At 40.5% G+C, this 24536-nt stretch overlaps 2 protein-coding genes across 2 annotated transcripts; both read left to right on the forward strand.

The window, feature by feature from the left end:
• The first annotated feature begins 439 nt into the window (after positions 1-439).
• On the forward strand, positions 440-2587 carry si:ch211-157b11.8 (fibroleukin). Its single transcript, XM_028575070.1, has 4 exons — positions 440-455; positions 977-1089; positions 1226-1488; positions 2033-2587. Exons 1-4 carry the CDS (start codon positions 440-442, stop codon positions 2373-2375), a joined length of 735 nt encoding a protein of 244 aa, XP_028430871.1. The 3' UTR covers positions 2376-2587.
• A 12518-nt stretch (positions 2588-15105) lies between these two features.
• gata2b (GATA binding protein 2b) lies at positions 15106-23638 on the forward strand. The gene is made up of 6 exons (XM_028576110.1): positions 15106-15199; positions 15457-15874; positions 16486-17067; positions 18730-18875; positions 21453-21578; positions 22639-23638. The coding sequence occupies exons 2-6, from the start codon at positions 15649-15651 to the stop codon at positions 22915-22917; spliced, it is 1359 nt and encodes a 452-aa protein (XP_028431911.1). The 5' UTR covers positions 15106-15199; positions 15457-15648; the 3' UTR covers positions 22918-23638.
• Positions 23639-24536: the final 898 nt, after the last annotated feature.

Genomic DNA, 24536 nt, shown 5'->3' on the forward strand with positions numbered 1-24536 from the left:
GTGACACAAAACATGTCACTGAGCTGTGAGTTTTGAGTGGATTAGCCTTTCAGATGCCATCTTCCCAACTGAAGCATGCATTATTATGCACATGCACAGCTTAATTTTCTTTATTTAAAAACGCAGCATTATTTCACTCAACAACATGTATGACTATGAAATGTCCTTGGCGTATAAATATGATTTGACAGTGTTTACTCATGATCGATGGCTGACTGACTGGCACATCAAGAAGTACCTGTGAGCACTGTCTTTGCAGACTGGAGGTGTGAAAGAGCGTCTCGTTCAGCTGCAGCGCTGCATGCACTCTCTCCAGGAAACAGGGGGCCCTTGGAGTCACGGGGGCCAGGAGAGCAACTCTCTAGGGGCCATCCTGGCACTAATGGCAGCTGTACTGACAGAGTGTGACCTCCACTGTCACAGCCAGGCCCTTGGTGCGATGGCCAAACGACTTGGTGAGTAGTACACATTTATATCCCCCACCTCTGCAACACACAGACACGCATGCACGCACGCATGCACACACACACACACACACACACACACACACACACACAGAAATGCCAGTGCAGTCGCTCCCCCACACATAGTAAACAGAACCTCAATAAGGCCTGCTAAGTGTCGGTCATAGGTGAGTGCATAGGAATTTAACTATACTGAGAAGGATGAGAAAAACTCTTTGTACATGCGCATACAGGTAAGATTTAAAGAGTCATCATACAAACTGGAGCCCCTCTGTGTCATATATAAAGACAAAGCTTCCATATATTTTGAACCTCTGTGTCTCACCGATAACCCAATCTTTCGTGGGGTTGACAGAGAGTGCAGCCGTGGGAAGAGAGGGGGAGAGAGACCTGCTGCTTTTCCTGAAAAGCATCACACAATATTCACCCACAGGTGGGCATCAGAAGTCATCACATGGTACAATTGTTACTGATTAATAAAAATGAATAAAAATGTTGCGTGTGGTTCTCAGTTGCACCCTTGGACAGGTTACATCCCCAGGACTGTGCAGAGATTTACAGGCTTGGGATCAAAGAGAATGGAATCTACACCATCCAGCCTGACCTGCAAAGGCCGGCATTGGAGGTATTTCAGATTCACCACACTCATAAAACGCACAGACGGACCCCCACCCTACTCCTCTTCTTTTAGAGATGTGTATGCTATCTATGGATCACTAAAATGTAGGATTTATAATATCAAAGTCTTTGTTTTGGCTCAGGCTAAATGTGACATGGAGATGGCAGGTGGTGGGTGGACAGTGATCCAGAATCGGCGGGACGGCTCGGTGGACTTCAACAGGACATGGCAGGAATACCGGGAGGGCTTTGGCGGTCCGCAGGGAGAGCACTGGCTGGGGAACGCAGCGCTGCAAGCCCTTACCTCCACTGGCCAGCACCAACTCCGCATCGAGCTGGAGGACTGGCACCAGCAGAAACGCCATGCTACCTACAGCAACTTCAAAGTGGCATCAGAGGCACAGAGGTGAAACACAGTGCAGAGGAACAAATACACACTTTCTGCATCAGCTAGATTGGTGGAATTAACTATCTTAAAGCCCCTGAAAATAGGCAGCAATCAAAGTTTAGAAAGAAATGTCTTAGTTATTATTCATAAAGAGCTTGACACTCACTTCATTCGGGCTGTGTGGTTGTAGTTTGATCAGGTTTGATTGACAGTGCTGGCAACATAAGCAAACAACACCAAAATTGCCATAACATTTTAATTCAAATGTTGCTAAACTCTGATTGGCACATGGAAGTATATGTGACATCACATTTTCCAACTGAACACCGCCCACAGAAATCTGGGTTGTGGTATTTCTGTATACCAGTAGGGTCACTGCCTGCCTGGTTGTGTGTGTGTGTGTGTGTGTGTGTGTGTGTGTGTGTGTGTGTGTGTGTGTGTGTGTGTGTGTGTGTGTGTGTGTGTGTGCTTTTTTAGTTCCCCAGTACACATACAGTATAAAGACGTGGATGTTATGCACAACCCCCACAAATGCGTTATATGTTATTTCTCTTTATTCCAGGTATCGTCTAACAGCACGGGAGTACTCTGGTGATGCAGGCAACGCATTGAGCTACAGCAAACGTTACAACCATGATGGCAGATCCTTCAGCACGTCTGACCGAGACCACGACCGCTATGCAGCTGGAAACTGTGGTCAGTACTACGGTGCAGGCTGGTGGTTTGATGCCTGCTTGGCAGCTAACCTGAATGGACGGTATTACCGTGGGCGCTACAGTGGGGTGACCAACGGGATCTACTGGGGGACATGGTACATCCTGACAGATGGACAAACTGGAGAGCGCTACTCCTTCAAGAGGGTGGAGATGAAGACGAGACCCAAAAACTTTGTAGGAACATCCTAAATAATGATGGCAATTCTCACAGATAATCATGTCAACCACACTTTTCTTTAGTCACTGTGTGGACATCACTCTCCTCGAGCCTCTTTCATGTCGCTCAGTAGTTACATGCAGATGGCAGCTAATAGATTAAAGAAAGAAACATAGTAATGTAAAAGAAAGTAATGTGTAGACATCCACTAGCAAACAGTTTGAAGCTTCACTCCATATTACGATATTTGTCTTTTTATTAAGGGCTTCTCTTTTGCAAAACCATATTTATAGTGTTACTCCATAAATACAAATACAAATATAGTGAGTACTATAAGTACTGCTTGTAGAAGTTGTGATTGTTATACTTTTCCAGAATCTTTATTGTACATTAAAAATAACATTCTGTGGTACTTTAATTAATAACTAGGATTCCTGTTGAGGTATGTGTCTACATCATGCAATCATTGTTTACACATAAAGGGTGATTTTATGGTGATGCTGCACATACACACATACACCATGATAAAGACGAAGTTCTACACAAGCTGTTCATAAAAGTGATCCTACAACAGCTTACATGTGTTTTAGGTTAGATGATGAGAGAAAATGTCTAACTCTGAGGCTAAGAGGTCATTGTGACAGCGCAGGGGGGTCTAACAGTTGGATCTCACAGCCTTTCTACTTACAGGCCCGTGTGTTCTGTCTCCAATAGAGCCAAACCTTAAGCTCATGGTTTGACACTAAACAAAGAGACGCACAGTTTTGGAAAAGTCATTTTTCTCACCTTACCTTGCTCATACTTTGCCAGGTTTAAGCCTGACACACTGATGCTGACCGGTAGGAGCTTTACTCTGTCGCCATACCACGAAACCGCCCTCCGCCCACCACTATCAAGTCAAACACACACAGAAACACACACTCACCTGCTTTTTGGAGTTGGCGTCAGGCAGGCGGCCCTCCTTTCTGGCTGTGCTTCACAAAGGCTTTGATGGGAGTTTAGAGTTGGTGTGTGAGCGCTGAGTTTGGCCGTGCACGTGTGATGCTTGTTTGTGTGTGTGGAGATGGTGTGGGGATGGTCAGTGAGTGTGTGTCTCACTGTGTTGCACCTATTTTAGCAGCGTTCACAATGAGCTGTCAGTCCCTCCAACAAGCAGGGTGTCTAATAATAACCAGTGAGGGGGCTCAACGGGTTCTGATCTAAACACACAGACTCACCACGGGCAGACTTTAGACCAGCCGCGGTATTTCACATACACTACTTATACACACACTGGGACATGCTGTCTTCATGTGTGTGCGTCCGTGCACGCAAGCACACACACACACACACACACACACACACACACACACACACACACACACACACACAAACACACACACACTCAGCAGGAGGTGCATGTTGTGCTTGAGTAAATTAAAACAAGTGCACATTAGAAATAAAAAGACAGTTTTCTGCCCTGATTATTGTTATGCAGCCACAAGCTCTTTTTCCCCATTTCTCTGTCTTACACATATACTTCGCACACACACACACAAAAACACACAGCAGACAGTTAATCATAGGTAATCAAGATCAATCACCCATATAAGCCATTATACATATCAGCTTTCTTATTTGATTTTGTGTGTGTGTGTGTGTGTGTGTGTGTGTGTGTGTGTGTGTGTGTGTGTGTGTGTGTGTGTGTGTGTGTGTGTGTGTGTGTGTGTGTGTGTGTGTGTGAGCGTGTGTGTTGTATTACTGGAGAAAACAATACAAGGTTAAAGTGAAAGGCTCCATTTTGTGCCCTCTAGTGGCTTCTGATCATACCGGAGAGTCAGAGAAAAGCTTTATTTTAGCTGAAGATAACTTGTAACATTTGCAGTAGGTAAGTTTACAATGAACACATTGTCCTGTTGGTCAAAGTAAAGGTTCTGTCTTTGAGAAATATTCATCATGATGAATCTCTCAAATGCAGCTCAATACCTAAAAAAAAGACAATTCAATACTGATGGGAAAATAAATCACTTGTACCTACTCCTTATCATTTTCTACTCATCTTCACCTTATTTTTTTCTTGCATGTTATCCTTAAATCTCAATTCATCTCCTAAAAAATAAATAAATAAATTGTATTTGTCATACTCTGAGCTGCAGTCACCTTAAATATCAATGAGTCCTCTTCTTCTCTCCTCTCTGTATCCATCAGTCTTGTTGACAAGGGAGGAACAGAGGCCCAGGGTTGTGTCACCACAGTATCCTGGCACAGTGTCTGGAGTAGGGTGATAGCGGTGGCACTGCAGGGTGTGAGGGGTACGGGCAGGCTCTTCTACCCCAGGGCCGGAAGCCCAGCCTGGGCAGCGGTTAGCCAGCACATCCCTCTAAGAAACGTTGCGCTCCTCTGAGGGAAGTTCCCCTGTAACCTATGTCATTCATTACTGTATGCCACATGACGACATCAGATTAAAAACATCAACATATATGTCTAACTCATCTTTAAACCACTTTGTTGATTATGGTGAGAGCACTATCTACACATCCAGAGGCAGACATTCACAAGGTGTCTTATCTGGGACTATGTATTTGATGCACAAGCTGATTTGAACAGTCATGATGGTCACAGAAAATGTCCCCTAAAATGTGAGACCTTGCCTATACTGACTTGTAAATGTGCAACGTGTGTCACTAGAGAGGTGTTTTTTACATTCCTCTACTGAAGGAGATGCCTGTGCACTTTCCTGAAATCTGAGAATCAAACGTATCCCGCCAAGCTAGATTTGGTACGTCACTATCCCGTAAGCCAATCGCTGTCTGATACGCAAAAGTCGGAAAAGAAACCTGAAGCCTCCAGCGCAGAGCGGACTGTCACTACAGAGAGCGAAAACATGAATGGCTAAATCTCTCTGATGTTTCTAGACATCTTGATGCACACTGCTCTATCACCAGTCAACTTAGTGTACGTACATGCAGCAGTGGTGGGCGGGAACGCGAGGCCAGATCCATATTTTCTCAATGAGGGAGAAAGAGTAGATATGCTTACAACACCTTTTCAGATACTTCTTTTTTACTTTCTATGTGGGAAAACCTTGGTGAACAAAATATTAACCATAGCAGAGTATTTTTACATACTTTAACACGTCTGGAGGAGGAGGACTTTAAGAGATAATACGAACAAAAGCCAAATCTCCAAATGGCTACTGCAAAACATTTTGTTTTAGTTTCTTGATCACATAATGTATTTATCCAGGCGATATCTATCCATCAATCTATCCAACTTTAATAATGATCAGCTTTACTGATCAGTAATCAGCCTCACTCTGGGTAAATAGTGACAAGATCAGGTGAGAAGACACAGTCTGACTTCAGTATATACTTTCCAATTTCCCTTTAGTAAAAATATAAGTTCCTTCCAAAGATTAGTTCAGTTACAGAGAGGACCTACGTAGACTAAGTAAGCTGACCGAAAAGATGTTCAGGTATTTCATAAAGGGCAAAAATCTGCCCAGCTTTCACAGATAAACAGTTTGAAGCCCATCAGCTCTCATCGTGACTACTTTAACAATGAAACGGCGTAAGTAAGCCAGTCTGTCTCTGTTTAACACCAGGTGGCAATGTTGCTTAACAAAGAGAAGATCTGGGAAATTATTTTCCCACTCAGTCACAAACACAAAGAGGCAGAAACATTCTGTGCATAGAAACTACAGAGCAAAAGAAATTGTGCTCTATATGAAAATAAACAGTTGAAAAACAACTCTGTCATGTGAAATGTCAAATGATGTCATATGTATATGTATTAAAGCTATGTATTTCAGTAAAAAGTGATTCCTTTCAGTGGTTTTGAGTGTAGTACTAGAAATGCTGCAAAAACAAGACAAAACCCAAAAAAACTCCTTGCAGTGCTTCTTTTTAACACTAGGGGCACCGTAATTAAGGTTTGAAGTCAAAGGTCAAAAAACTTACTGCAGTGAGATGTGTTTGCGAAATGTAAAGACTCTTTTATAACTTCACAAATATGGTTGCAAGAGTATGAGATTTTCACAGTACGGTAACTGTCTCAGAATATACCACAGTTTCACTGTATTAGACAATTTTTGTTATCAGTTACAATGACCCTTAAAGGAATGAAAATCAAAGTTTTTTTTGGTTGAACAAACCATTTATTATAATTGAAACTTGGAACCAGTTGTTTTAATGATAGTATGTGTAAAAAGTCTCCCTTCTGAAAATATTTTTTCAATACCATAGATAAGCACACGGTATGAAAACTGTCAATTTTCTGAAACCGGAATATCCCCTTCAACCCTATTCACAATACACTTTTCATTCTTAAATCTGCTCTCATGTTGATAAGGGGGTGCATGTGGGCTGTCGAGGATGAGGATGGGGTGGGGGGGCGCGGCATTTAAAGGTGTGTGAAAACAACAGGCCGTTAGAGGCTCCCCGTCCCTGACCACAGGGCCACTGAGAGACAGCATGTGCCTGCTTTTAATACTGGTCCTGCAGAAAACCAAAGCAAAGCAGCGTTCCGTTTAAAACCGGAATTCACCAGAACAAGTGTATCCTGATGTGGTGAGGAGCTGGGGTGAGCAGGGAGGGGAGAGGAGGACACAGAGGGCGCCATGTGGCAGGCCTCACTCCATCTCTTGTCATTTCTAGATCTGCACAAGAAAAGGAGGGGAAGAGACACTAGAGGCTGTGTTGTGAGTGATATTTTGTAACACCTAACATATTAAATGAACTAAAATATGTATTTAATAAATACTCAACATGCCGCATATGCTTGATGCTAATGTACTGATTTGTCTTTATTGGCATTTCTTTGCAAATTTCCCCTGTTACTATTATAAATATGAGCATTAGTAAGTTGATAATATGTGTGTTGTGTTTGCAACGTGTTCCCGCTACCCGCTTCCCAAGTTGTCAAAAACTCAGTTATTTGAGATTTAAGGTTAATCTTTTGTTCACTGTGAGGGAAGCAGATCAGGACAGTTTCTCTTCATGACATCTTATAGTCTCAAGTACTGTAAACAAAACAAGCTTTACTGTAAAAGTGAATTTGTGCCTATTCTAAAATATTATTGTGGCCAATTCTTACTTAGGTAAAAGGAAAAAATAGATATCCAGAAAAACAACATTTGATGATAATGCTTCACATCAGTTGCCCTCTTTAGTTCCCCGTAGTATCAGAGTGTCTGGTGTTGACTGTTTGCATTATAATCCATCAAACTGACGCTCTGATGTGGAGGGGAGAAGGAATAATTACTGTAGCGAGAGGAAAGGTGATGAGATTGAGAATGATGCTGATCAGGCAGACTCTGAAATCAAAGGATTATCTAATCTGATAATGCCGATTGACACAAACACACATGAAAGGAAACCACCAGGTCAGAAGAAGCTCATTGTAATCCACATGAAATACCAGGAAGACGTTTGACAATTAATAAACCAACAAACACTGTGTCTGTCAAAAATTATGTGTGTGTGTGTGTGTGTGTGTGTGTGTGTGTGTGTGTGTGTGTGTTTGTGTTCTGTCACTCTGCCACAACTTTCTGCAGGTGCAAGAGAGAAAGAGACGGAGAGAAGAGAAACACAGCTGACCATTAGGCTGCTTTACCACATCCTTCATTTCACTTCTTCCCCAGCACACACACGCAAACACACGCACACACACACACCCTGTTTATTCGCTGTCTCACTGTGTGTGTGTGTGTGTGTGTGTGTGTGTGTGTGTGCGAGTGACAGGCAGGACGGGTTAGCACTGGAGAATCAGCTTAAGCAAAGCAGCAGACATTTCTTCACAGCAGGAGGAAAGTCAGGAGATTTATAGACTCACAATCACTGAGGATCAAACACAGAGCAAAGAGATGCAAACACAAAAACACACACATACATGCAGAAACTCAACCTTTAGACAACATAAAGCACACGGATGCTCTCATATAATGCAGTTTGTCACTTAAGATGTGGACACATTATTTTCCTTGGAGGTGAAGGCAAACGCTGTCACCCAGCAAAGTAGTCTGGATGACGGAAAGAAAACATGAGGAAAAGCAAGAGACGGTGTTCAGTGACAGTGACAGCTTCATGGCTCTATGGATGTCAACGTCAGTCAGTCAATCAGACTTTAGTTATCCCCTGACGTTATATCTAGCGCCACCAGCAGGTCAAAGATTTCTCTTTTAATGTGAAATTTCTCAACTACTCTACTCAATGAATTAGCACAAAGGTTTTCAGAAAACATTCAAACTCAAGTGACCATAAGCAGCTTATCCAGTTCTTTGGCCAGTTAGCACATTTTATTCCCTGAACAGTGCCTGCATTTACAGTCCTTATTACACACATCTGAACGTGCACACTTGCTCACCAGAACACACACACACACACACACCCACAGGGACTGGATTCACGTAAAGACAAAATAAAGGCACGTCTGAAAATGATCATAACTCACAGGTTGAGAAGAAAAGAGGTGTTTTGAATTCTACAACTCCCTGGACAGCTCTAGTGAAACAGAGTTTGATTGACAGGTTGTTAGTGACAAGGTGTTGTAAACTTTCACTTCCTGCTGCTCTTTGGGCAGGAAGTGAAGTAGTGAACCTCTGACCTCTAAAGACTTTGTAAAGATCCTTTTCAAGATCCTTCACACAGTGAAGTAAGAGAACAAGTACGGACATTCAAAAGATACTGGAACATTTTTAGTGAGATGTGTGTAAACCAACGGTAACAGGAGAGTAGAGTCCAGTTTAGAAAAAAGTGTAAATACTGAATAATGTAATTATTTATATTGAACTATAGGGATAATAAAAGGAAAGATGGAGTTCAGGGTAAAAGTTATGGCCAACACGTCCTCAAGAGTAAATGTGCCATTTATAACACAAACTGTGGTCTGTCTCTCGGACTGGACTTAAAATAAATCCTAATAATCTTCAGGCGGAATAACTTTTATATATGTAAGAGTAGCAACACCATTGTGTAGAAATACTGTGTTACAAGTAAAAGTCCTGCATTAAAAACCAGCCCCTAGGCAACCAGATAGCTCAGTTGGTAGAGCAGGCACCTTAAAGAGGTTTACTCCTTGATGCAGGGGTCCTGGGTTCGACTCTGACCTGTGGCCCTTTGCTGCATGTCATTCCCCCTCTCTCTCTCTTCCCTTTCATGTCTTCAGTCCTGTCAATAAAGGCCTAAAACTGCCCCAAAAAATAATCTTTGAAAAAAATGGCCCATTTCAGGATAATAAACATTATATTATTGGATTATAAGTATGGATGCATTAATGTGTCGATCAGTTTAACGTTGCAGCTGGTGAAGGTAGAGCAAATTTGAATTACTTTACTGATGGGTAACTTGTGAATATCCCCCCGGCGATCAATAAATTCTTATCTTATCAAGATGTGTTTCTTGAGTGTATTTCCTGAATCTGGAAATGAACGAGTAAGTAAAGTTATCAAATGAATGTGGAGTAAAAAGTTCAATATTTGTTTCTGAATTGTAGTGGAGTAGAAGTTGCAGAAATGGAGAGTAAGTACTACACATACCTCAAAATTGTACTTAAGTGCAGTACTTGAGTAAACGTACTTAGTTACTTTACACCACTTCAAAGTTTCCTGACTGATCTGTTGCCTCAACACTGCCTCCTCTGGATGACGTCATGTTTCTGATCATACTACCACTACCACTGCAGTGACTGGTTGACAGATGAGGCAGTCAGAGAATGTTAAATTAAATTAAAACATTTATTTAAAGATATGACAGATTAAAATAAATGAATAGTTAAATCAAATACATATATGTACTGTTTTGATGTACTTAAAAAAAAAATTAAATCAATTCAACTAGAAAATAAAATAAATTAAAACAAATAAAGTAAACTGTTTGCCAGTTATAGGAGCTACTTTTAGCCTTAGGATGTTTTGTGAATACGGCCCAGGGGAGTATGCTCAAATCTTTTGGATCTGTATCAGGATTTAAGATATTGCAGTTCTCTGCATACCACTGATGAGGTATTATATAATCTCTTCTTTGTCATTCTCATCTAGATCTTTGTCTCTTGAGTCAAGAGAAAGCAATGTTTGGGTCAGTGAATTAAAGAGGCGAAGGAACTATGATTTCAGATGGATAAGACAGTGTAACAGAAAAATATAAATAGGGTGCACAGTGATGGTTAACCAAAGCAAATCACTGTTCACCACAAACACGAGTCCTTATAATATTAAAGGAAAATCCATGGAGGTTTGTTGTTGTCATCTGTGGGAGGTTTGCATCTATCAAAGCACGTCAGCAATATATATATATATATATATATATATATATATATATATATATATATAAAAGGGAAATGCTCTGTCACATTAGGGGAGGTGGGGGAGCACTCCTGGTTGGCTTGACTTTATGTTTGACCTTTTCGGGAAGGAGAACTAATCCTTGAATATAATAGACTGTAAGATATGGAAAATGACTGTGCTGTTATCTCTGTTACCCTGGAGACCATCAGCAGCACCCAGGGCTGCTGCAGCTGCCAAGTTATTAAAAGCATCCACTTTGTATATAATGGAAAAAAATACCTTTTCTGGTCACTCCCCACACTCATACACAATGCTTTAACACTACAATAAATAGGTTACTCTTCATTCTTTGTGCCTAACGGGGCAACATGTTCACCTTATCAAGTGTTTTTCATTCTTAATGTATCTCTGTGTCTTAATGCAAGTTTTCAAAGTTTTACCATTTTCCTTAAGTGAAATTTGGCCTATAGATGTTTTGATGAAATTAATAAATAGCCTAGTTTGACAAAATAAGAGGGTTGAGTTAAATTTGACTTCAATGTATCAAATCATCACTGTTTTAATTATTTTAAGGAACACAATACTTCAGGACTGAAACCAAACAAACACATAATGTGCTGATTTAGACCATGGTAAAAAAAAAAAAAATGAAAACAAAATCACACTCCTGGCCTATTAGTTTCAAATATCAAGTTAATCTAACATGGCCTGTTTGTACCCAGACCGCCGGTTTAAAAGCCTACCGCTTGCTCGCATTTGCTATTTGCAAAATTTCCAACACATGAAAACATTATTCAAATATTTTTGTCTCCCTGAGTGAAGCGGCTGCGTCTAACTCTTATCCAGTAAAATCCAACATGAAAGAAATAAGATACCACAACAAAGAACCGGAACCTCAGATGGCTGCCGCAGATAACCTAAATATAATGGAATAGCGAGCTGTATTTATGCTGTCTAAATACACAGAATAAAGACTTTGCACATGCAGAACATTAAACTTGTAAATAATAGCCAACACCATGCCTCCCCCCTTTCCACGCAGCACCCTCCCTCTAATCTATCTATCATTTACACAGATCTGCCTCAGTAAATGATGCATTCCCTGCATTAGATGTATTTGTTGTGCGAGTTTGAAAAGGCGGCGATAATCTGGGAGAGAGAGATAAGAAATGCCATTTATTCCGCGGCACTTTGGAGCCTATTTCCCGGGCCGATCAGCCCCCATTCTCCCCGACACCTCCAGCAGCTCGCTGATAACGATTAGGCTATTTATTATCTTCACAAAGAACAAAGATTAGCCAGCACCGATGAAAAATTACCCCGGGATGGGTTATAATCAGTGGGACCCAAGGATCCTAACAGCATTGGATTTCTTTTTCAATCTGGGGGAGCGACTAAACACACACGCGCATCAATAAAAATTTAACACGTGAGTGGTAAAAACATCAGCAATTATTTTGTAGTATTATATAATAATACTACAAAATAATGTAAATAAACAACAACAACAAAAAAAAAACATACTAATACTAATAGGCCTACTAATGCAAATAAAATGAATAACCAATCATAGGCTAGGCTACTTCAAATTAATTCGGCTTTAATTAAGATTAATAGGCTAATAATAAACTATTGTCATTTTTTGTATTATAATATACCATAGTGACATTTCATTTTTTATTTTTATTGTGAGGTAAAACCACTTCCTTTCAATGGCAATCCTATAATGAGATTCTCAAAGCTGAATCGGGCTGCGACCTCTCCCTTTCTCCTGCCCTCGTTTGAGAAAAAGAACAGTAAAAAAAAAAAGAATGGCGGATTGAATTAATGTCAAATCCTAAAATGGAAGTGGATGTTCGCCGCCGATAAGGTTTTATCGCCACGCCAGATCAAAAGGGCTCACACTCAAAGCATGTGTATTTCCACATTATCATGCTGATGAGCTCTAATGCTGCCACACTTGTCCCTCCGGTATGTTACTTTCTTCAGTCTATAGGGTAGATTTTCTCCTGGAAAGGAATCGTTGTTTCTGTGTAAAGAATGACATTCAGTTCTTTAAACATGCCTGATTAAGAAAACGACTTATCTAAATATATTAATCATCACTAAAATTTCTGTTGGAAATAGGACTATAAGGGCGGTTGTTATAAATGTTTTAAATAGATAGATAGATAGATAGATAGATAGATAGATAGATAGATAGATAGATAGATAGATAGATAGATAGATAGATAAATAGATAGATAGATAGATAGATAGATAGGTGAATAGATAGATAGATAGATAGATAGATAGATAGATAGATAGATAGATAGATAGATAGATAGATGGCTCGATAGATAGATAGATAGATAGATAGATAGATAGATAGATAGATAGATAGATAGATAGGTAGATAGATAGATAGATAGATAGATAGATAGATAGATAGATTTGAAAATCGCTTTCTTTGTCTTGTACATGGGCAGCCCCCGTACCAGAAATTGGCAAATGAAAATAGGCATACTTCAATAATATCAACTGCACATGTTCATTTTGTATTATCTCACATGTTCGTTATTAATGTTTTCCTTTTTGGTCATAAGGGAGCTTTAATGCACATCAAGAGCAAAGGGTGATGGTTAATACGGACATCTCCTCCTGCAGCCTGCAGCCGCTGCTGGACACTTCATTCACTCTCACACCTAAACACAATCCCTCCAGACTTCATCACATCCTAGGCCCTGGCCTGTTGGACCTCCAGCTAAAACGTTTCGTACAAACACATGGCAAGCTCCTTATTTTTTAAGATTTTCAAGATAACCGAAATAGTTGACATCAGTGTGAGCAAAGCAAAGAGAAAGTGTCTGCTGGTTGGGTGTGATTCTGCGTTGCAACATTGCTCATTGACGACATTTGGTTTTCTAATAGAATCTAATCAAATCAAACCTGAACTCATCTCAAGTCCACCTCAGTAGTTTGTCACGCGGTGCCTGTTGGCCTGTTGTACGAAATCACAGAAGCGTCAGGAGGATGTAGTGTATTGATGTATTATTAATGCTGCCAGTGTAAATATCAGTTGCAGAGTCCTTCCTCGAGTTCATCCGCTGGGACTGCAACAGACTCCGGGCAACCCCGTCTCTCTTTCTCTAGGAAAAGTTCATGTCCTGATTTCTTTTTTTTTTTTTTCTTCACTAAGATGCACTGACGTCAGGAAACGGCGTCAAGCAGGCGGCAGTGTCGGCCGGCTGGGGCTGCACGGGCTCCCTCTCCAATTATAATCTGTCAATCATGCACGAGGGGGAGAGAGAGGGAGAGAGAGAGAGAGAGAGAGAGAGAGAGAGAGAGAGAGAGAGAGAGAAAGAAAGAGAGAGAGAAAGAAAGAGAGAGAGAGAGATCTTTAAAAAGTATAGCCTGAACATAAACGACCAAGAGCAGAAGGAATCCGGCCAGAAATGCCTTGCCTTTATACTGGGACAGTGCACAATGCAACATTAAAAACAAGGAGAGATATAGGCTACACACTGTTTCCTCACAAGACATTTCTGTGCAGATTAAAGTTGGGTGTTTTATTTAGGGGACATTGCTGCACATCTTTAAGACACTGTTTCACATTTATTTCACTGTTAAAAGTTAAGAGCTCGAGGCAGTGGGTGTAACTGTGCTGGTAATGAACCATTGTTTCACATAGTGTCTATACACACCAAAAATATGCAATAAGACTAAAAGACGGATATACTGACATAGTTGCATAGCTGGCTTGTTTACATGCGTCAGTGACAATTTTATTTAATTTCAATGTTACCAGTTATAGTATTTGTATAATCACTTGTCTGTGGTTGCAACGTTGTGCCCTTAATGAAAAATAGTCCCCGCGTAGACTATAGGCTGTAGGCTTAGGTATATAGGCTACGCTATAATAGGCTATGTTTGAAAACAGCCTATTCATTTTAAATGGATATTATATCATGCTGCAGGTAATAATACACTGGTGATGAAACTTTCAATTCCATAAAGTAGCCTACAACAAAGTCATAGGCCTGGCCCCGAGCAGCCAGGCTATGTTTCTCCATATCAGTATTAGAGAAGCATCTTCTGGTGTGTGTGTGTGTGTGTGTGTGTGTGTGTGTGTGTGTGTGTGTGTGTGTGTGTGTGTGTGTGTGTGTGTGTGTGTGTGTGTGTGTGTGTGGGGGGGAAAACCTCGGAGGTTTTGTAGAGGTGGTGTGCAATTGGCTGAGTCAAAGCTTTAATGGAGACTCCGCCCATGAGCTTGTGTGTGTGTGTGTGTGTGTGTGTGTGTGTGTGTGTGTGTGTGTGTGTGTGTGTGTGTGTGTGTGTGTGTGTGTATGGGGGGAAAACCGCCTCGGAGGTTTTGTAGAGGTGGTGTGCAATTGGCTGAGTCAAAGCTTTAATGGAGACTCCGCCCATGAGCTTGACAAGCCTGGCCCCGCGCTGTCAGCCACAGTATACGTGTTGCTTATAGTCCCAGTGGACGGAGTTCACTCTGACAAACACCAGCGAGAACTGGAGAGGACCTGAAGCAACAAAAAAAAGGGACATTTTTCCAAAGAGGCGCGAGCTGATCGGACGCTGTGGATAAATATAGCATTGGCAAAGGTAGGCTACGGCGTGTTTATCTTATTGTCATGTTGAGTGAAGCATCTTATTGAGTGATATTTGTGAAAAGGCGTAGCCTATAGCTTGTGGATGAGTAAGTAGAAGAGATGTGGTAGTAAATATGGTGGGTGGGATGATTTTTTTTTTTTCATCTTAAATTGCATCACTACATGCACCACAGGAGCTTTGCGTTTAGAGAACTGATGCTCATCGCCCCTGCCTTTAAAATATTAACATCTGATGTTTGCGTGTTTCAGGTTTCCAGTGTCAAACTCGACTCGATGTCCAGGAGGAGAGAGGAATTTAAGTCAGAGGAACAAATCCAAAGTCTACTGTAAATGGACACAGTGGAGATCTCGTAAAAGACACATAGGCCTACTTTAGACCACCCTGTGAACTCTCCCTGGATATTCGTTTACTCATAAAGCGCGCTACAGAAAGCCACAAAGATGGAAGTGGCTGCTGATCAGCCCCGCTGGATGCATCACCATGCCATGCTGAACGGACAACACCCGGACTCTCACCACCACGGCCTGGGGCACAACTACATGGAGCCCACGGCGCAGCTCCTGCCTCCGGATGAGGTGGATGTTTTCTTTAATCACCTGGACTCACAAGGAAACCCGTACTACCACAACACTGCCAGGGCCAGAGTGTCCTACAGCCAAGCGCACGGTAAGATGGAGCTATAACACAAGGGTGCAACTTTAACTTCAGGCTACAAGACAGAAACTCGTATAATATGGCGTTACAGCTGACACTACAAGCCAACGGGCTTGTAGTATCAGCTGTAACGCCATATTATACTTGTTTTCTGAAATCAATTGCCTAGGTCAGTACCCTATCATATTATTAAATATTATCACCTGACAGTTTTCTGCAGTTTGAAACGTTAATTAAAATGTTAATCATTTCTGGCCTACTGCATAAATACACTGCTAGATTATGGGTCAGATAAATTGGTTCACATGTCACATTTTACATTAGTCTACAATTTTTATGATTCAAGATTTGTTAGGCATTCATCCCAGTAAAAATATCATGAGATTAAATTAGGCTGCCTATTTATTATATGTACTTAAATTAGGCTAATGTGTTTGTTTTGTTTTTTGGTCTAGGACATACTGATTTAATTCTGGTCTATTTTTGTGAATTTATTTACACGTTTAAATCAGGCCAGTGTGTCCAGTGAATCAACAAGTCTCGCTTAGTTTTGAATCCAAATTTGCATGTGTTTCATCACCTGTAGCTGTAATAGGTCTTCTTTATTTTCTTTTTTTTCTCAGCTCGTCTGACGGGGAGTCAGGTCTGCCGGCCTCATCTCATCCACAGCCCGGGGATTTCCTGGCTGGACGGAGGGAAAGCAGCCCTGTCGGCTCACCACCACAACGCCTGGGCCGTCAGCCCCTTCAGCAAGCCCAGCCTGCACCACCCGGGCTCCGCGTCCCCCGGCGGCCTCTCCGCAGTCTACCCGTGCAGCAGCAACTCAAACACGGTCTCCGCATCCTCGTTAACGCCGCCGTCCCACTCCAGCCCGCATCTGTACACTTTCCCCCCTACACCACCAAAGGACGTATCACCAGACCCGGGGGCCGCGTCTCCCACCGCCACCATGGACGAGAAGGAATCTATCAAGTACCAAGTGTCGTTATCGGAGGGGATGAAGATGGAGGGCTCCAGCCCGCTGAGGAGCAGCCTGGCCTCCATGAGCGCTCAGACCCCCTCCACCCACCATCCCATTCCGACATATCCCTACTCTCTCCCAGCAGCACATGAGTACGGCAGCAGTCTGTTTCACCAGGGCAGCCTGCTGGGAGCATCATCCAACTACACCTCCAGGAACAAAGGCAAGACACGGTCCTGCACCGGTGAGTGCACTGCAAACACACCAGAGACTACAGCCCAAAACCAAAAAAAATTCAATCTGACAATATTCAGACAGTATTTGGACTTAGATGTCTGTGAGTTGAGTTTATATAACGATTTTATCACAGGTCTGCTTTTCTATAGCGAGTCAGTGGCAATTAAACTAAACTAAAACTAAAAGTAGGTACTCTCAAGCAAAGTAGCCTGACGTAATGCATTTTTAAAATATCCTGTGGCACTCAATACTGCACATAATATTTGTCTATCTGGCCTACTCAAAGATCAAAGAAGTTTATTGACGTTACAGCGAACCATTTGAATCGTTTTGTATTTATATGCCACATGTATAATTCAGATAGCCTACTAGCCTACTCTGTAAATATTCTTGATAATGCACACACACTAACACACAAGCGGTTAATGAATCTGAGCCAACTTTAAGCAGATCTATAATATTATTATCTCACAACTCTTGATGACCCTATCAAATGATCAAAGAAAAGAAAATGTTAATTATTTGAAGGAAAAACATTTAGCTACAAATTAAAACAAAAACCTTAATGCCAATCTTTTTTTGCTATGAAATATACTATATTATAAACATTTACTGTTTAAAATTTCAAATCCTGTAAAAGCCATTTAATATATTACAAATGTAACCAGATTCATTTATTTTGATTTATCCTGTATGACCTTTAACACAGCCAGTCTACTGTACAGGCTGTGATTTGAGCACCATAAAGCTTCTTTATTTTTTTGGAAATTGTATAATAATATTAAATATTATATTAATAATATTAATTATAATAATATTTTTTTCTTCAATAAATCCTTGCGGAGGCCAAAGCCTGCACTTAACAGTCCTCTTTGATTTGCGACTTTGATAATCCTCTTTTGTTAACCGTGACTCTGTAATTACGCCTGAGCTGGCTGCAGCAGAACAGGGAACTGGAGCCAGCCCAGAGGTGTGAAAGGAAGATCTGCAGGCGTACAGAGCCAAAAAACCTCAGGATTTAGGCTAGGAGTCACATCTCTGTTACATAATACATTGTCCTGATTGTTATTTGATTACAGACCAGGAGCTCCCAGTTTAAGCCTGATTGTGTTGAACCAGTTTATTAACAGGGATATAGTGCATGGTAACCTGAACTGCACTTTAAATGGCTTTTTATTAAATAAGTAAGACATATTAACTGGCTGCAAAATGTTGTTTTATGAATTTATTATAATATGAATAGATGATTGCTGTTATTAAGTTAAAATATTTCCTAAAAATATTGACGTAAATTATTTATTTTTCTTTAATGGTTGTTGTTTAAAGGGTAAAAGGCATTCAACTCACATCTACTAATTTATTTTTACAGGACATGTCTTTTGTATTAGTGAAGCATTGGTTTGGCTTGACAGCACAGAGGGAATTATATTTACTGATTGTACAGCAAATTCTTCTTCAACTTTTAGCTGTTTTAGGCTAATGCACAACTGTAACTGAGTCACTTTATATTCCAGGCTACTACATGCAGACACTGTTTCTTTTTCTTTACTCTCACAAAGAAAAAGTCATAAGAAAGTTAGATAAAACACATACTTTAATCTATAATTGAACGTGTTGGCTGTGGAAATGCATTGCTTCTAATCTGATGTCACTGTGTGTTCTTCTCCAGAGGGCCGTGAGTGTGTAAACTGCGGAGCCACCTCTACACCTCTGTGGAGACGTGACAGCACCGGACACTATCTGTGCAACGCCTGCGGGCTGTACCACAAGATGAACGGCCAGAACAGACCACTCATCAAACCCAAACGCAGACTGGTGAGTCCCATCAGTATGTAAGAGAGCGGGGCAGTGTGTGTGTGCGTGTGTGTGTGTGTGTGTGTGTTGGAGGTGGCAGTAAATAAAAAGAGTGTGAGGTGGAGGGAGACAGAGAGGGGGAGGAGGTACAATTCCAGGAAAGTTATATTTTGCCAATCAGTTTCCAGGAATTGTGTTGCTTGCTCACCTCTTGCTCCTTAATGCTTGAGCTGTTAGCAGAGTGGGACTATCGGTGTTGTTTCTCTTATCATTATTACTGCTCCTTCTGATACTGTCATTGATAGCAGGGCCAGCACTCCATCCCTCAGAACAACACACGTGTTCAGTTTTTTTTTATTTGTAGGGCGACATTTTGAAGTCAAGGTTTGATTTTATTTTCACATGTCAGCAGCAGAGCAGATCATGATGGTGATTTTTTTTATTTATTTTTTAAATAAACAAAAAAATAAAGCGTCCATTTTGGATAGATTTTTTGGTCCATTGGATTATGTGATAATAGATAATACACTGTTACAAAGCTGCTAGGTCACTGAAAGTTGACATTTTGGTGATACGTGTTTTTTTTAAGGACAGTGACAGTCTTAGTGTAAATGGACAGAGCAGATTTGGAGTTATTTCCATCATGAACTGCTTCAAAAACCAGTGTTCATGTCACACTAAACCTAGAAAGAAGTCTTTCAAGGGTGAAATCTTATTTTAAATAAATACTTAAAAACCAAGCATCAAGTTGCATCAATTGCATGAACAGTTTGACATTTAGCCTATTGGACTTTGGCAAAAATAATTATTCATACTACTTGATTATTCTCATAACAATTTCAAAGTAAAGCAATATTTGCAGCCTCGATGTATTTATATAACCTTGTGCACCAGTTGTGTTTGTAGTTGTGTGATGCAGCAAGAGGCAGCTATAAATGAAGACAATATTTGCAGAGACAACAGACACTGCTGATTAAATCAGTAGTAGGCCCAGCAATAGTGTAGCCTACGGCAGTGGGCCAGACTTTGTAATTGTTTTATTTTTAAGGAATCCTGGACGAATGGACTTAGAAAAGGCGATGCAATAGAAACAAAAGCAGTATTTATTCTTACGAAAGCAGCATTTTGTCATTAAAGAAGTATTATTTTATCTAAAATGCCAACGCACGACAAAAGTGCGCAACTTCACACACTTAAAAAAAAACGTCAATCGAGCAGAGGCTACCGGTGAGCAAGGTAAAGTAGGACTCAATGACAAAACATTATTTTTGCGAATATTGTGATTATAATTTAGAGTAAACCATTAGGATTACTTTCAGGTAAAAAAATAATATTCACCTGATCAGAGTCACTTTGTTGACGCATGCGAGCGGATGTGAGTCTACATTGCTGCGACAAACAGGTCTAAATCTATAGGCCTACTGACCTGCAGACAACGTCTGCAAACAGCTGTCTGTTTCACACAAAATATAGCCTACGAGCGTTTATTTCAGCCTTCTGTTAAGCCTATAATACAGCCATATATCAGGCCTGGTTTCCGTATGGCTCGGTCGGAGCTCGCAGTGCTCCAGAGCGTCTTGTGTTCAGTGCTAGTTGCAGCCTTCCAGTTGTTTCCTATCCGGATATCTGACCGGTCCAGATAAAGCAGCGGGGCCAGCGCCTGTTTCCTCCTGCGGCCTCCTAACTTTAGGCTCAGACCTCATTTCATAGTGGTCAAGTTCTCCGCCCATAACAGAGAAAGAACAAGAAAATTGGGAAAGTTATGGAAGCTGATGTTTGACCTAACAGGGCACCAACCATGGACACCTGCTTTTCAGAGTATTTGTTAAGAAGAAGAAAATAGATTATAGAAATATATGATTATTTCATGTTTTGTTAGAAAATACATTTTGAATGAGGGTGCAGATGAATGTATTTCCTGGAAATTTAAGAGTCCATCATGACCCTCCTGCTGTTAGGGCTCCTTACTTATCATTTTAAACTAGCAGGCTACAGTACTGAGCTTTGTGCATGTGAATAGAGCATTTGTAATAACAAATATATTGTTTCAAATTATGAGACATCTTATTTTTATTTAGAATATGCTGTCAAATATTGAGGAGGTAACTCTGAATGTCTACAATAGGTCATGTCAACATAGAGCTGCAACTTTTAGCTAATTACTCCATTGGTCACTTAAACAAAAAATGAATTTGCAATAATTGTGTTTAAGTCATTTTTCAACAGTTTGGACTGTTGGTCCAACAAAACAAGACATTTGAGAATGTCACCATTGCCTCTGGCAACACATTCTAGTAATGGGCATTTTCTTCGCAATTTGCTGAGGTTTCAAAAGCCAAACAATTAATATATTAAATAATATATATATATATATATATATATATATATATATATATATATATATATATATATATATATATTCGTTAGTTAGTTGTGGCCCTAATGTCATGAAAAAGTTTAAGTCAATAGAATAGAAAGTTAAACTAGCCTCATGCATTGTACATACTTAAATATATTCTTAAATGTATTCTTAAACTGACCCGTGCTGTGTCTGCTTGGGCTGTTGAACTCTAATTAAAGCTTGATATCTTTCCACAGTCTGCTGCCAGACGAGCAGGCACCTGTTGTGCTAACTGTCAGACGACCACTACCACACTCTGGAGGCGCAATGCAAATGGAGACCCGGTGTGCAATGCCTGCGGCCTCTACTATAAACTGCATAATGTAAGTCTTTGACTGCTGATCGCCAAGTTGGGCCCGACAGGGTCAAGTAGACGGGAAGTAGGCAGGCAGGTCACACTGATTCTTGAGGGATAAGAGAGGCAGAAAAGAGAGAGAGAGAGAGAGAGAGAGAGAGAGAGAGAGAGAGAGAGAGAGAGAGAGAGAGAGAGAGGGCTGTTTTACTCTCAGACACTGTTGGACTCGTTGGTGTTTTCTTTCTTTGTGCTTTATTGTTTCCATGGTAGGCGTAATCCCCCTGGGAGTCACAATGGTGGGACTGTTGTTGAGTGGGACTGCCACAAGGCTCCATATGAATAGCATTAAGACTGGAGGCATCAAAAAAGATAATAGGTGCTCCGGATGCATATTTTTAAAGAATGAATCTGATGATATTTTATATTTTCTCTATTGTCAACAAATCCTATATCAAATCCCACAAACAAGTATTGTCTGCGTAGCCAAAGCCTGTTACAGCTTATTTTATTGTGCCATAGACAGCCATTGTTGTCCAAAAACTATTAAAAAACATAAACGAGCCACACAGTTCCACATACACCGTTCTGGTGCCAGATATACTCTACTTACTAGAGCACCAAATGTGTATTAATCCACAACTGAAAATAGTCCAGTGCAAATGCACTATTTACTCCTCTTTGAGTGATGTTTGTCACAAACTACAGTGCCTAGCTGTTTCAGGGAATTCTTTTGGCTTTTTTTTTTTTTTATTGAAAATATACACTTGTAAGCAATTTTTTAAGATTTACATTCTTAGTAGGCTCCAGTGAGTTTGGGGCTGAGTGCCACGGACAGGATGGGGAAGTAGGAAAGCATTGCGGGAGGGACTAATGCATAAATGGTTTTGGTCTTTTCATGGGATTTGTTAACAATAACAAAAATATAGGATATGTATTATCCTTTAAGGACTTACAGAACAAATTTATATATTCCATGTCCATGCAAAATGTATTTGATTACATCTATAAAATTCATAGTTTCTTGGTTTGAACTTTCCCTCCAAACTTGAACGAGATCACTTATCCCCTCACTTCTCTCCTTTAAACAGGTGAACCGGCCTCTGACCATGAAAAAGGAGGGGATACAGACACGCAACCGAAAAATGTCCAACAAGTCCAAAAAGAGCAAGCGTGGCTGCGACAGCTACGAGGAGTTTTCCAAAAGCCTGCACGACAAGAGCTCTCCCTTCAGCTCTCTGGCCGGACACATGTCCATGGGCCACTTGCCACATTTTGGCCACGCTGGACACATGCTTCCCACGCCCACCCCGATACACCCTTCCTTTGGGCACCCGCACCACTCTAACATGGTGACGGCCATGGGCTGAGAGGGTGAGGAGAGGGTTAACATATAGGAACGCTGGGGGAACCTGAGATGGTTGTGTGAATGGAGATGAGGGTCTAACTAGTGGACAGTGTGTATGTTATGTTACAGACATGCAGTTTGTGTGTCTTCATCTTGATTGTCTCTTGATTAATTATGCCAATGGTATGTTGGCGAACAGATGAATCATGGGAGGAAAGGACCGTTTTACTCCTTATCTATAGGTACCTATTTTGATGGAGGAAGACAGAGAGGAATATTCTGCTTCCCGTCGGCCAGGCACCCACATGTAAACACAAAAATGTCATTGCACCTCATAGTTTTGTCCCCACTGACAGCCTGACTGACTGCAGTGGAGCTCAATATGTGCCGAACAGGTTTATAGTAACTGTGAATATTGTAAATGTGTGAGACCGAAGGGGCGGCCGGCAAGGGAAATCCCCTTTGCAACATTAATGAAAATATGCTGGATTTTTTTTTTGCTTATGGACAATTTTAAAGGAATTTTCACAAAAGAAAGAGAGCAAACAAAAAGGTTTATGAACCCTAATTTGACACTGTTTATTATAATTATTATTATTATAATTATTATTGTTATTCAGATAATTTATTTTCACTGCCTGTTTTTTTCTTTTACTATATCACCTGAATCATAATATGGATACTGTTATCCCAGTTATGAATATATTTTTAGCTAAAGCGCTTTCTTTGAACTGGTCAACATTTATACTCGTAAGAAATAAAGAGATCAAGTTCATTATCCCATCTGCTCCTTCTATTCAATATCCATTGTTCAATATTTAAGTCTTCATAATAAGAACAGATATAAAATTAGTATTTTTTTTATTGTTTGGCTAATTGTGCTGTCCTTTGTTCCACACTGGGACAAGGTACCACACTGAACAGATACGAATGACCTTCTTCATGAACACACTGTTAGACATTTAATTAAGATAATGAAAATCTGCAATGTCAGTAACACCTATTTGTTCCTTTGTATCATTATAATAACTATCTTAGGTGTATATTCTCTGCATCAAATGCTCTGTAGCTTTCTATACATCCTTGTGTATCACTGGATACATTTTTAGTAATACACGTATGCGCTTTCTTGCAAGATGAGAAGATTGATACCACTTTCATTTGTGTATGGAATGAAGCTACAGCCAGCAGCCGGTTAGCTTAGTTTAGCATTAAGACTGGAAACAGGGGGAAAGCTAACTTAAGCTAAGCTAACCGCCAGCTGGCTGTAGCTTCATATTTACCGTACAGACATGAGAGTGGTATCAATGTTGTCATCTAAATCTCTGCAAGAAAGTATTAAAGTATTAATTTATAGTATTGCCCGAAATGCCAGACTATTCCTTTAAGAGTTTTTGGGGTATAGCCACTGTACCTTCATCTGTGCAGCCGAACAAGGGGGGAACATGTAGAATACAACTTTCTATTAGCCTCTATATCATCACTTTTGATCACCACCTCTGCCATCCTGCCTGAGTCAGAGAATCCATGCTTTCTATTTGCTACCTGTCACAAAGAAAAAAAAAAAAGCTAATAATCTGGTGGCCATTGCATACTCTTGATAATAATAATAATAAAAAAACATATAAAACTAGCAGCAAT

This window comes from Perca flavescens, chromosome 4 (assembly GCF_004354835.1).
Source record: "Perca flavescens isolate YP-PL-M2 chromosome 4, PFLA_1.0, whole genome shotgun sequence".
NCBI classification, from domain to species: Eukaryota; Metazoa; Chordata; class Actinopteri; order Perciformes; family Percidae; genus Perca; species Perca flavescens.